Source organism: Oratosquilla oratoria, chromosome 12 (assembly GCF_046742065.1).
Source record: "Oratosquilla oratoria isolate Oo_2021 chromosome 12, ASM4674206v1, whole genome shotgun sequence".
In the NCBI taxonomy this organism is placed as follows: Eukaryota; Metazoa; Arthropoda; class Malacostraca; order Stomatopoda; family Squillidae; genus Oratosquilla; species Oratosquilla oratoria.
In genome coordinates this window covers 61,129,166-61,142,816 of record NC_134788.1, presented here as the reverse complement: position 1 = coordinate 61,142,816, position 13,651 = coordinate 61,129,166, and the positions used below count along the sequence as shown (strand labels likewise).

General features: G+C 39.7%; 1 protein-coding gene across 1 annotated transcript in view; it reads right to left on the bottom strand.

Annotated features, from left to right (window-relative positions):
* Nucleotides 1-92: 92 nt before the first annotated feature.
* Nucleotides 93-13,651, bottom strand: part of LOC143031881 (uncharacterized) — a 15,157-nt gene continuing 1,598 nt past the window's right edge. The window contains exons 1-2 of the mRNA XM_076196243.1: nt 13,524-13,651; nt 93-5,052 (exon numbers count right to left, since the gene is read on the bottom strand). The exon at nt 13,524-13,651 is cut by the window's right edge and continues 1,598 nt beyond it. Of these exons, the coding sequence (XP_076052358.1) occupies nt 3,225-4,964 (1,740 nt within the window). The 5' untranslated portion in view covers nt 4,965-5,052; nt 13,524-13,651 and the 3' untranslated portion in view covers nt 93-3,224. The remainder of the gene's footprint in view (nt 5,053-13,523) is intronic.

Genomic DNA, 13,651 nt, shown 5'->3' with positions numbered 1-13,651 from the left:
TACACACACACACACGTGCGTTATTAAAGTCGAAAGCACTAAGGAGGCTGTTAATCTTCTTATGGGTACTCTCAAGCTTTCTAACAAGTACTCTGCCATCTGGAGGGTGGGCATAAACCAGATTGCCAAAATGATTCATTTATTCAACGTTTCGTCTGCAGGAAGACATCTTCAGGAAATTCTGTAACATAAAAATTACCGACATACAGAAATAAAGAACAAGGGTGTTAACCTTAACAATAATTCACAATCATGGAAATAGACATCAATAAATCAAAATTAGACAACAATAAATCAAATCCTATCTCGATACATGGGCCGTTGGGGACGGGTCTTGGTGGTGGCTTCACTGCATTGTTAAACAAACCAACGATGGAAATCATGTTGCTTTGGATATTTATGATAAGGCTATATTCCCTTATAAACATAGCCTCTAAAAGCTTAAGTTTATGTGCAGCCCTATTGCTTGCTATAATCCTGGTGTTCTTAACTAGGCATTCACGGGTGGCTGTTTGGTTATGATATTTCTTCAGATGATGTTTAATAGCCCCGTTTTGCAAGTGCATGGATATTCTCCTACTGAGACTACATCTAGTATAACCAATATAAGATGAATCGCGGGTTACACAGTCCCCAGTAACACATATAAATTCGTACACTGTGTTGGTTTTAGACATGGTCTCAGTATTATTATTCAGGTTGTTTTTTAATTACCAATGAGGTAGTTTTTGGGTTGAAGTAGAATACAACCACGCGGATTTCCTTCTTCGAGTACATATCCGTCTTCTCTCACGTCACAGGAAAGTCATTCCACCTCCCGAGCGAGAGACTCTGGTGGCGCAACCTCCACCCAGTGTCCCCTTGCCCTCCCGACGCCGTCGGCCCGTCGCGTCCCATCCCTCGGTGGAGGACCCGCGGTTTTCGTGCGTGGATTCCCTGATTCCCCGTCGGTCGTCTCGGCTCGCGAATAGATGTACCCCTCGCGATGGTTCTACGAGCGTGATCACAGTGCCACATAGACACGAATGACTACTTATGCAGGCACCTAATAAGAGTAAGAAGGAACGTAGGCGTGTAGACATTCGGAAGCAAGCCGATGCCACATGCACGTAACCGCGCCTGGAGCTACTAGGCAGAGTTCCGAACATATCTAGATGGATCGTCGGCAGTCTTCGGCCTGAGGTAGGATGCGCTCCTTCGGCGCCACGCCGACAGATACCCGTTTGTCTTCCTGCGTGCACCACGCGCCCTCCTGTACACATAACCCAATGATTAATAAACGCGTAAGTCGCCTTAATTGCGTTTCACTCTCGCCCCTTTGCAACTGCACTTGCAACAGCAAGGTTCTACCTCAGGAGTTACGAGAGAACAAGCACATGCAATAATACTACTAGACACCACGAACAAGCTCTTCTTGGCATAATTAATTACAAACCGTTCGGCAATTTCATTATTCGTCAACAATGAACAATTCATCATACGACATCTGATATTACTTTTGGAAAGCCTTTATTGAAATACGAGAGTTGTCTCAAAGGATACAATAAACACTACTAAATATATTACCGTAGATATATTTACAGTAACACAGATTTCAAGTAACAATGTCGTATACACCAATGAACTTTACACAACACTAGGATATACAGAACTTTATCCGTCATGACGTACATATATCTATATCCACCAGTTGCACCATTTCCTAATATTCTTGATTTTTCGTAATTACAAAACGATCCGTGCACTTCATGGAACACTTAGAGGTCAGAATGCAAAACGGAAATTTTGTTTTAAAACCCCAAGGAGAGTAAATAAAGAAACATTGCCGACCATCCCCACGATATAGTCTTGTTAATTAGAATTTAGGCACACAAACGCTATTTTTCAAACCTCAATCGTTTGCAATTCGAAAATAGAGCCACTTTCGGCTATCGTCAAGAATCTTCGGAGGAGTGACGTATTAGTAGCCAAACATCGCCATTCACACGTCACTGTTCAACACTGAATGTGAGAAAATTGAATAAATTATGGTCTATTGTGTACCTGCCAAATGTAACAACGGGCAAAGTAGTGGTCGGAGCTTCTTTCAATTCCCGAGTGATACAGATCGAAGGGCTATATGGATGCGGAAGGTGGACAGAACAAGGAGAAAGGGATCGTTGTGGGTACCAAGTGAACATTCTAAATTTTGCTTGGATCACTTTGAGCCCGTCTTGTGAAGGATCTGGCTTATTCTACTGAATATTCAGGAGTTGTGCGGCCTCGTCTAAAGATAGATGTGATCCCAGCGACTTTCGCGTCCAATCCAGCCCTAGGATCAACCCCTAAGTTGACCAAGGGTCGAAGAAGTCAGGCCTTCAACAAACGCCGCAAGCTAGAGGCGAGGAATGGCTAATTGCAATGCAGCGTTTGGCACTAAGCCAACAACACAGGACATAGCCTAGGCTATAGGCCTAGGTAGCATATGTTACGTACATTGTGAATCTCCACAAATATTCATGAAATGTGCAACACCAATGATGAATTCATGATTAGACACACGGACAACAAATCCATTTGGCATGAACACGTTATGAAGACTCATGAAAGGGTTAGGTAAGTTTCATATATGCATGTCCAATATATTTATCTGTGCGCCCATCAGCGTAGGTCATCACCCAATATATGATATCAATCTTTCGTGAGGACGTGTGAATCACTACGTGAAATTTGAAACGAATCCTTGGTGAGAAGGCTGAAAGGTTTTCTTTCCTGTATGGGCCACCACGTGAGGTCCTTTTTTTTCTGAGAAAGCTGCATCAAACAGTTCACACGTAAAAGGTTTCTCTACAGTGTGCGTCATCACGCGGTATTTGAGAGCACCCTTTCTTTAGAAAGCTGCATCTCACAGGTCACACTGGAAAGGTTTCTCTCCAGTGTGGGTCATCATGTGATGTTTGAGGACAGTCTTTCCTGAGAATGCTCCATCGCACAGGTCAAAACTGAAATACATCTCTCCAGTATGGGTCATCACGTGATATCTTAGAGTAGTCGTACCTGAGATAGCTGCATCACACAGGTCACACTTGAAAGGTGTGGGTCATCATGTGTCGTTCGAGGGCCCTTTTGTTGGAAAACTGCGGGTTACATTGGAAAGGCTTCTCTCTAGTTTGGTTAACCATGTGTAGTTTGAGATGGCTCTTTCCTGAGAAAGCTGCATCTCACATGTCGCATTTAAAATGATTCTATCTAGTGTGGGTCACCAAGTGTCGTTTGAGATTAGCCTTTCGTGAGAAAGCTGCACCACACAGGTCACACTTGAAAGGTTTCTCTCCAGTGTGAGCCAGCCCATGAAATTTGAGACCACTCTTTTGTGAGAAAGCTGCATCACACAGGTCACATTTGAAAGGCTTATCTCCAGTGTGGGTCATCATGTGATTTTTGAGACTAGTCTTTTCTGAGAAAGCTACATCACACAGGTCACATTTAAAAGGCTTCTCTCCAGTGTGGGTCATCAAGTGTCGTTTAAAATTACCCTTTTTTGATAAAGCTGCCTCACACAGGTCACACTTGAAAGGCTTCTCTCCAGTGTGAGTCATCATGTGCTTTTTGAGAGAACTATTCAATGAGAATGCTGCATCACACAGGTCACATTTGAAAGGCTTCTCTCCAGTGTGGGTCATCATATGAGTTTTTAAAGTTCCCTTTCGTGAGAAAGCTGCATTACACAGGTCACATTGGAAAGGCTTCTCTCCAGTGTGGGTCATCACGTGACCTTTGAGAGCTCCCTTTCCTGAGAAAGTTGCGTCACACAGGTCACACTTGAAAGGCTTCTCTTTAGTGTGGGTCACCAAATGTAGTTTGAGACTACTCTTAACTCTGAAAGCTGCATCACACAGGTCACACTTGAAAGGTTTCTCTCCAGTGTGAGCCATCACATGATATTTGAGACCACTCTTTTGTGAGAAAGCTGCATCACACAGGTCACACTTGAAAGGTTTCTCTCCAGTGTGAGATATCATGTGTTTTTTGAGAGAACTCGTCCATGAGAAAGCTGCATCACACAGGTTACACTTGAAAGGCTTCTCTCCAGTGTGGGTCATCATGTGTTGTTTGAGATTACACTTTCTTGAGAAAGCTGCATCACACAGGTCACATTTGAAAGGCTTCTCTCCAGTGTGGGTCATCATATGCGTTTTTAAATTACCCTTTTGTGAGAAAGCTGCATTACACAGGTCACATTGGAAAGGCTTCTCTCCAGTGTGGGTCATCACGTGACCTTTGAGAGCACCCTTTCCTGAGAAAGTTGCATCACACAGGTCACACATGAAAGGTTTCTCTTTAGTGTGGGTCACCAAGTGTCGTTTGAGACCATCCTTTACTCTGAAAGCTGCATCACACAGGTCACACTTGAAAGGTTTCTCTCCAGTGTGAGCCATCGCATGTTGTTTGAGATTACCCTTTTGTGAGAAAGCTGCATCACACAGGTCACACTTGAAAGGCTTCTCTCCAGTGTGGGTCGTCATATGACTTTTGAGATGACTCTTTACTGAGAAAGCTGCATCACACAGGTCACATTGGAAAGGCTTCTCTCCAGTGTGGGTCATCATGTGATATTTGAGAGCACTCTTTTGTGAATAAGTTGCATTGCACAGGTCACACTGGAAAGGCTTCTCTCCAGTGTGGGCCATCACATGATATTTGAGACCACTCTTTCGTGAAAAAGTTGCATCACACAGGTCACACTTGAAAGGCTTCTCTCCAGTGTGGGTCATCATGTGATTTTTGAGAGTATTCTTTCTTGAGAAAGCTGCATCACACAGGTCACACTTGAAAGGCTTCTCTCCAGTGTGGGTCATCATGTGATTTTTGAGACTAGTCTTTCCTGAGAAAGCTGCATCACACAGGTCACAATGGAAAGGTTTCTCTCCAGTGTGGGCCATCATGTGATATTTAAGATGACTCATGAGATAGGTGTGCCACATGTGCCACACGAGATTCTCTTTGTTCCATGATGAATATACAGAATTTTTGGATGCCTTTTCCAAGGAAATGTTGATATCTACCCTCGACCTGTAGGAAAAAAATAAGTTCGACATTAACTTTTTGAGAGCTTGTAAAAGGTGTAACACGAGTATAAACAAATACAGTAAGGTATTAACAAAAATGTAGTAGGGAAAGGCAACAAATGACTCTTAATACTGATATTAACAGTGGTACTATGTATATAATATAAATAAAGTTTTCCAGTTTTGAAAATTTCCTGGCGTTTCCTTCCGAAATCCGGCAAAAATGTCCCATGGTGTAAGAACATTTTTAAAGCTACCATGTACCATATCAAGCATCACTGCAATGGATGAACGTGGTTCAAATAGTGCACAGAGGAAGAGGAGGTTTAACCACTTTTGGGCCTGGGTTATGAAGACGAAGAAGTACCCAAAAGAAAGTGTGCAGAAAAACTATGCTCTTTGTAACGAATTGACCAGGGAGCACAAGAATGACTTTCCCCAACTTTACACCCCAAAAAAAAAAAAAAAAAAAAAAAACTCAGTACAGTAACAGCCACAATTAAGAGATTCCAAAAGTATTACATCGATCGGAAATACAATGATTATATATATAAAAAAAACACAAACTCAAGGAAAAACAGTTTACCATAAGGTTAATGGTGAATGTGTGGTGAAAAATCCGGCAAATGTGGTATATAAAGATTTTTTTTCGGACATGCCATCCATTAGGGAGGGGGAGTCTTTAGTGAAAGGTATTGACAGCGAGCAGGTAATTCCAGAAGAGGAACCTGAATTGGGATCCGTTGAGATTCCTGCTTCAGCTTACAATATTAGTGAAGAAGCCGCAACGGCAATGATCCTGCCTGATTACGACTATGCCGTCGACGAATCGGAATCAGATGTGTCGGTCCCCCTTAAGGTTTGGGAAAGGACTTTCCAAGAAAAAGAAGAATTAAAGAAGGAGAAGGAAGAAATAAAACAAGAATTAAAGGAGATCAAAAGAAAAAAAGAAAAGAAAATGAAAATAAAAAAGAATTGGTACAAAATGTTACATTGAAGGCTGAGGATAAAGAAAACAGGACATTTGCAGAAATTTTTTTACGGATTGGCATGGGTGAAACAGGTAGATTCAGGTTTCCAAAGAAATTTGGCATTTTGGTCGAAAAGGTCTACAAAGAACTTAAAGATAACGCCAACAGCTATCTATATTCCCAAAAAAGAGCCATAAAATATCCTAGAAACGAAGACGTGGATTACATAAATGAGGTGATCTATGAAAGAGTCAAAGGTGGTGAACATATATACAGGAGTGAGGATAAGTCGGTCGGAAACGATGAAATTGAAATTCAAACTTCGGTATATAACAGAATGAATTCTCCTTCTATTCCATTACATGAGTTGATGCCAATGAGTACTGTTGGGTGGTAGTGGGCCTTTTAATTTTGTTTCTACAATTCCCATTATGTCCGGTTCTTTTTCCTTCAGATAATCATTCAGTTCGTTCAAGCCTGTTATTCCATCTATATTTGTGTAAGACACTCTTAATTTTCTGCTACCTCCATTGCATTTACTGTTTCCCTTTTGTTTTTCTCTGTTATGGTCTATTTCCTCACTTTCATATTCACTACTTACCAATAGAATTCCTCTTTTTGTGACTGTTCTTCTCTCATTTTATTCCTTAGCTTCTTGTCTTTTCGTTTTTTCCTCCTCTCTTTCCTCTTTATTGATTTCTCTTTTTATCCATACCTCTTTATATTGTTCACTGTCTGCTAGTTTCCCTGTTTTTGCCAAGATATTCTCTGCTGTCGTTTGTGACCTGAATTTAATCTTAACTGGTCTGGTCTTATCTGTACTATATTTCCCAAGCCTAAATATTTCTTCAATTTGTTTTCCTATTTCAGGTTCATCTTCCTGAACTAGTTCTGATATATTGTTTACTTTTTTATTTTTCCTCTTTAGTTCTCATAGTTCTGTTTAAGTTGTCTCTTCCATCCCTAATATAATCATACATTTCTTTTTATCAGCTAAGTCTCTTACTATATTCTCCTTCTCCCTCATTACTTTAATAACTGTATTTTCAGTTTGTTCTTTCATCTGCTGTGTCACTATGTCTTTAAATGCAACTTTATTGTTCTCTTGGACTGTCTTCCAACCCTGTGCTTCTTTTGCTATGGACTCTTCTCTTTGAATCACAATGGCAAAAGCCGACAAGACTGTGAGAATAAACACCTTGTGAGATCGAAACCTTTATTAGTACTACGTTTCGCTTGTTAAAGCTTTTTCAAGTACAGACATGACACACACTCTGAGCACATATAAGCCAACAGGACATTCCTGTTCGCAACAAAAAGCTGGCCAGCCTGGATGTGACCTCGTTATTCACCCGTGTCCCGACCCTTAAAGCGATTGACCTCCTTAGGGCTAAAATCACTAGTTCCCACACTGACCTCCCTATTCCCCCCAATGACTTTGTGGATTTAGTACAGCTTTGTGTCCAATTTAATTACTTCAAATTCCAGGACCAGTATTTTCACCAAAGTTTTGGCATGGCCATGGGCTCTCCTTTGAGCGCTGTCCTTGCCAACCTGTTCATGGAATTTTTAGAAGCAGGGCCTTTCTCAGATATCGTTCCTGGCAACGTAGTATGGCTTCGCTATGTGGATGACATACTATTAATTTCCCCCAGACGGTTTGACATCCCCAAACTCCAAGCGGCTCTGAACGAGGTTGAGTCATCCATCCAGTTCACCTTGGAGGAAGAAATTAACGATTCCCTTCCATTTTTGGATACCCTTATTATCAAACATGATAATTTTTTAAAATTTACAGTCTACAGGAAACCAACCAATAAGGACGATTTGACTCACTTCCTATCCCACCATGACCTCAGTATTAAAAAAGGTGTAGTCATAGGTTTCTACCTCAGAGCTCTCAGAATTTGTAGCCCTGAATTCTTAGAGGACGAGTTTAGGCACATAAAAGAGGTTTTTCATAAATTAAAATATCCAGAGTGCATCATCCACCAGTGTAAGAAAAAGGCACTCAAAATAATGGAAGGGCGGGAACCAGCAAAAGATCCAGCTAGGAGGCTTATCCTTCCAGCCAGCAGCGTCACCGCCACCCTCACCCGGACACTTGGGCGTTGCAACATTCAGGTAGTGGGCCAGTCCAGCAGAACTATCAAAGAGCTTTCAAGAAGGAATGACAGCCAGGACGAGATGTGGGGAAAAAACGCTGGTGTCTACCGCATACCCTGTGCTGGATGTGATAAAGTATACATCGGCGAGACTTCCCGTGACCTGAAGACCCGGATCCGGGAGCATCGCTACGATTCCCGGAACAACATCACCACCAACGCCTGTGTTATCCACCGGAACACCAACGACCACCTGATGGATTGGGATAACGCAGAACTTCTGTTTAGTGAACCAGATAGGATGAGGAGAAAATGCCTCGAAGCGGCCGCCATTCAAAGCTTCAAAACCATTGAGCAGAACAGAGGCATGTTTAACATCGCCCCTCCTATAATCCATCTGTTACCCGCATTAAATAAATGTATGAAATGTCCCCCTTAGTCCACTTCAACAAACTGTCCGAAATGTCCTCCTTTGTCTCCACCAAGTCCCACCCGTCCCCCTCCTCCCCCTCCACCTACCACCCACCCCTCCCTGATAACCTCTCCCAGTTCCTTCCCTGTTGGCTTATATGTGCTCAGAGTGTGTGTCATGTCTGTACTTGAAAAAGCTGTAACAAGCGAAACGTAGTACTAATAAAGGTTTCGATCTCACAAGGTGTTTATTCTCACACTCTTCTCTTTATTTTCGTCTTTAATTCCTCATTCTCATCTTTTACTTCCTTTAACTGTTTTTTTTTTTTTTTCAATTCTTCTACTTCTTTAGTTAGTCTTTGGTTTCCATTCTTTAATTGTTCCAATTTATCAACTCCCTGTCTCTGTGAGTTGACCTAGCCTACTATCCCAGTGTTGATACATATTTTCTAGTCTTTGGTTTCCATTCTTTAATTGTTCCAATTTATCAACTCGCCGTCTCTGTGAGTTGACCTAGCCTACTATCCCAGTGTTGATACATATTTTCTGGTCTTTCCTCTGGCCTTGCTAATCGGGGGAGGTTCTATTTGGTTGTTCTTATTAATATTTCTAAACTTAGTGATTTTATTGGAATCATTTACTTTTCCAGCGTCAGCTGATCTTTTGTTTACTTTTTTTCCGTAGGTGGCGCCCTTGTGCCTCCTTCCTCATTTCCTTCAGTAATCCCTCCCCTACTTCCATTTCATCACCTTCCCACTACACCACGAGCTTTCTCCTTCCCTATAAATACAAAAATATACTTCCTCGTTGTTGAGATCTACGAAAATTTCCCTTCTTCTTCGGAGCTCCAATCTTCACTGTGAATCGGTCTACGTGTGTGCGTGTGTGTATATACCTAGTTGTATTATACAGGAAGAGAGCTATGCTCATGGTAACCCGTCTTTGTATCATTCAGCATCAAGTTTTTTCTTAAAATCTTGAATAGTGTCTGCAAACACTGTTTCGTTGTCTAATTTGTTCCAAGTATCTATCACTCTGTGAGGGAAGCTGTTCCTTTTCAGATCTGTTCTGTAACTATCCTTTTTTAGTTTCTTTTCATGTCCTCTTGTTTTACCATTATCCCATATCAACAAGTCCCTTCTTTGTTCCAAAGTTGGTAATTCTAGTTTAGACAGTCTTTGCTCATATGTCAGTTTGGAAAGAGTTGGTGCTAGTTTTGTTGTTGCTCTTTGTATTTTTTCTAATATTTTTATATTCTTTTTGGTACTGGGTGTCCATATTGTTGCAGCGTACTCAAGTTTTGGTCTTATTAGTGTACTCATAATTTTTTTTTTTTATCATTTCCTCGTCCAAATAAGCAAATGCCACTCTAATTTACCTCAATAAATTGTAAGTTTCTCCGAATTTCTTATCAATATGCTTATCCGGTGTCATGTCCTTGCTGATCATCACTCTGAGATCTTTCTCAGAGTTTATTTTTTCACCTCTTCTTCACCAATTTTGTAATCTTTACTCTTTCCAAATTCCATTACACTACATTTCTTTATATTGAATTTTACCTCCCACTTTTTAGTCCAATTCCAGATCTTGTCCAAATCTTGTTGCAATGAATTGCAGTCTTCCTCCAATTTTACCTTCATTAGTATGCACGTGTGTGTGTGTGTGTCTGTGTGTGTATTTACCTAGTTGTATTTTCCGAGAAGAGAGCTATGCTTGTAGTGACCCATTTTCATATCTCTCTGCATCCAGTTTGTTCTTAAAATCTTGTATAGTTTCGGCACTCACTGTTTCTCCATTAAGTTTGTTTCAGATGTCAATCTCTCTATGTGGGAAGCTATTCTTTTTCAAATCTCTTCTGTAACTGTCCTTTTTTAGCTTCTCATTTCCTTTTGTTTCTCTTCGGTCTCATTTTGATAAGTCATCTTTATCAAGAACTTCCCTTTCATAATTCTGTAATTGGTCAACAAATCACCTCTTTCTCTTTTCTGTTCCAGTATTGATATATGTAATTTATCCAATCATTGTTCGTATATCAAATTTTATAGTGTATGTGTGTATTTACCTAGCTGTATTTTACAGAATGAGAGCTATGCTCAAAGTGACCCGTTTTCATATCTCTCCGCATCCAGTTTATTCTTAAAATAGTGTATAGTTTTGGCACTCACTGTTTGTCCATTTAGTTTGTTCCAGACGTCAATCACTTTATGCGGAAAGCTATTCTTTGTCAGGTCTCTTCTTTAACTGTCCTTCTTTAGCTTCTTTTTGTTTCCTCTTCTTTCTCTTCTGTCCCATTTTGATAAGTCGATTCTATCGAGTATTTCCATCCCTTTCAGAATTCTGTAAATGGTCAACAAATCACCTCTTTCTCTTCTCTGTTCCAGTGTTGATAGATGTAATTTCTCCAATCTCTGTTCGTATGTCAAATTTGATAGTATATGTGCCATTTTTATCAATGCTCTTTGGATTCTAATTTTCTTCTGTTCTTTTTTGTGCTAGGTGCCCATAGTGTTGCAGCATACTCTAGTTTAGGTCTTATTAGTGTGACCACTATTTTCTTTACCATTTCTTTATCCATGTAGTTGAAAGCCAAAGTCTCTCCAAATAATTTATTGACATGTTTATCAGGTGTCAAGTCGCTTGAGATGATCACTCCCAGGTCCCTTTCTATATCAACTTTTTTGACTTCCTTGTTTCCAATTTTATATTGACCCAATATTCTATTTTTGCTTTTTCCAAATTCCATTATGCTACATTTCTTAATGTTGAAGTTCATCTCACGTTTCTGACTCTGTTCACATATTTTGTCTCGGTCTTCTTGTAGCGATCTGCAATTTGCTTCCATTTTTATTCTCTTGAGTAATTTGGCATCGTCAGCAAAGAAGTTCATGTAAGAATTTACATGGTCCTTGGATCACGTTTTGGACTAGTATTTACCTACTTGTATTATGTGGGAAGGGAGCTATGCTCATGGTGACCCATCATTGTATCTTTCAGCATCAAGTTTTTTCTTAAAATCTTGAATCGTGTTTGTACACACTGTTTCTGTCTAGTTTGTTTCAAGTATCTATCACTCTGTGTGAGAAGCTATTTTTTTTTTTTTCTTTCAGATCTCTTCTGCAATTATCTTTTTTTTTTGTGTCCTCTTGTTTTTTCCATTGTCCCATTTCAGTAAATCATTCTTATCTAAGACTTCCATTCCTTTCATAATGCTATAGATAGTTAGTAGGTCTCCCCTTTCCCTTCTTTGTTCCAGAGCTGGTAATTCTAATTTGGACAGTCTTTGTACATATGTCATTTTGGAAAGAGTTGATGCCAGTTTTGTTATTGCTCTTTGTATTCTTTCTATTTTTTTTTTATATTCTTTTTGGTACTGGGTGTCCAAAGTGTTACTGCGTACTCGAGTTTTGGCTTTATTAGTGTATTTTTTTTTTTTTATCATTTCCTCATCCGAATAGACAAATGCCACTTTCATTGACCTCAATAAATTGTAGGTTTCTCCAATTATTTTATTAATATGTTTGTACAGTGTCACATCTTTGCTGATCATCACTACAGGGGCTTTTTCTGAGTTTACTTTTTTGACCTCTTTTTCACCAATTTTATGATCTCTCAATATTCTGTTTTTACTTTTTCCAAATTCCATTATACTATCACTTCCCACTTTTTAGTCTATTTCCAGATCTTGTCCAAGTCTTGTTGTAATGAGTTGCAATCCTCCTCCATTCCTTCTTTAGTATTTTTGCATCATCCACAAAGAAATTCATATAACACCCTACTCCTTCATCCATGTCATTGTGTGTTTAGGATTGTAATGATTTGAGGCATATTCTTGTCTCTAAATAAACTGTACTTGATTAGTATATACCATTCCCTAGGTTTGGTAAACTTTTAGAAGTGCACACCTACATGATAGAGCATTAGAAAATTATTCATTTTGTAAGTTATAATACATCAACATAATATACGTTTTTCTTGGCAGAAATTAACAACAAAAAGTTGCTAAAACTGATTTACTAACAAAGAAAGTTGCAGCGGGTGAATGATACATCATGTTTGTTTTGATGGATGCCAAGGATGATAAATATATCTATTCTAATCTAACCTACCTTAACCAATGCTACCTAACATATGTCATCTAAGCTGTATTTAGAAGTGTGGTATCTAAAACTCTTAAAGATCCATCGGGTCGTCGTCATGGATGCTGACGGCCTGATTAAGTACCGTACTTGTTTGGACTGCGTGGAGTAGAGTTGTTGCATAGCTTGAAGGAAGCCCTACTATCTTTGTAACAGCATTTATTAATGTCAACTGGATTTGGAGAACACCCGGTTCACAATGTGAAAGTCATCATCTAACTTACATGGCATCTCGATGCTATGATCGCAGCTTCATTCAGTAGTATATTTGCTTTTAGCATGGTTTCTTGTTATTGATTTCCGCCAAGAAAAACTGATATTATGTTAATGTTTTATAATTCACAAAATTAATTTTCTATTGCTATATCACAGAGGTGCGCACTTCTAAAAAAATTACTGAATAACATTAGCATATACCATTGCCTAGGTTTTGAATAACCTATGCATTGACAATTCTTTCCCCAATACTATTTGCAAAACACCCCTGCGTCATTTCAGTCGTTGCCTCATCATCTGATCCCTTGGAACATTTCTCTGGTATTTGCTCTGAGTCGAAAGACATGATGAAGTTGAAGATGTTGGCAGCACCAAATAAAATTGAGTGAATCCATTAAGGAATCTTTCACCACTTTCCCCAATACGGGAGAAAGGGAGAAATGTGAATGTAATATTTTGTAACAGTAACAAAATATTGAAGACCAGACTCGGAAACATGCGCGGTTCCACATCGATGAACGTACACCAATTTGAGCCTAAGTACGATCAATCGGTGAGTGGGAGACGGGACCCAATGAACATTACTCCTTTCCTGTATACTGCAATTAATTAAATACATACGAATGCAAACATTACCTTCTTTCTTTGGAAGCGTGAGGATGATATGACACTGGGCTCCGATATGTAAACAAAGATGGCGGAGAGTCTAGGAAAAAGAGACCCGCATATTATTTGTTATACAGTGTGTAAAATTACAAGCAAGG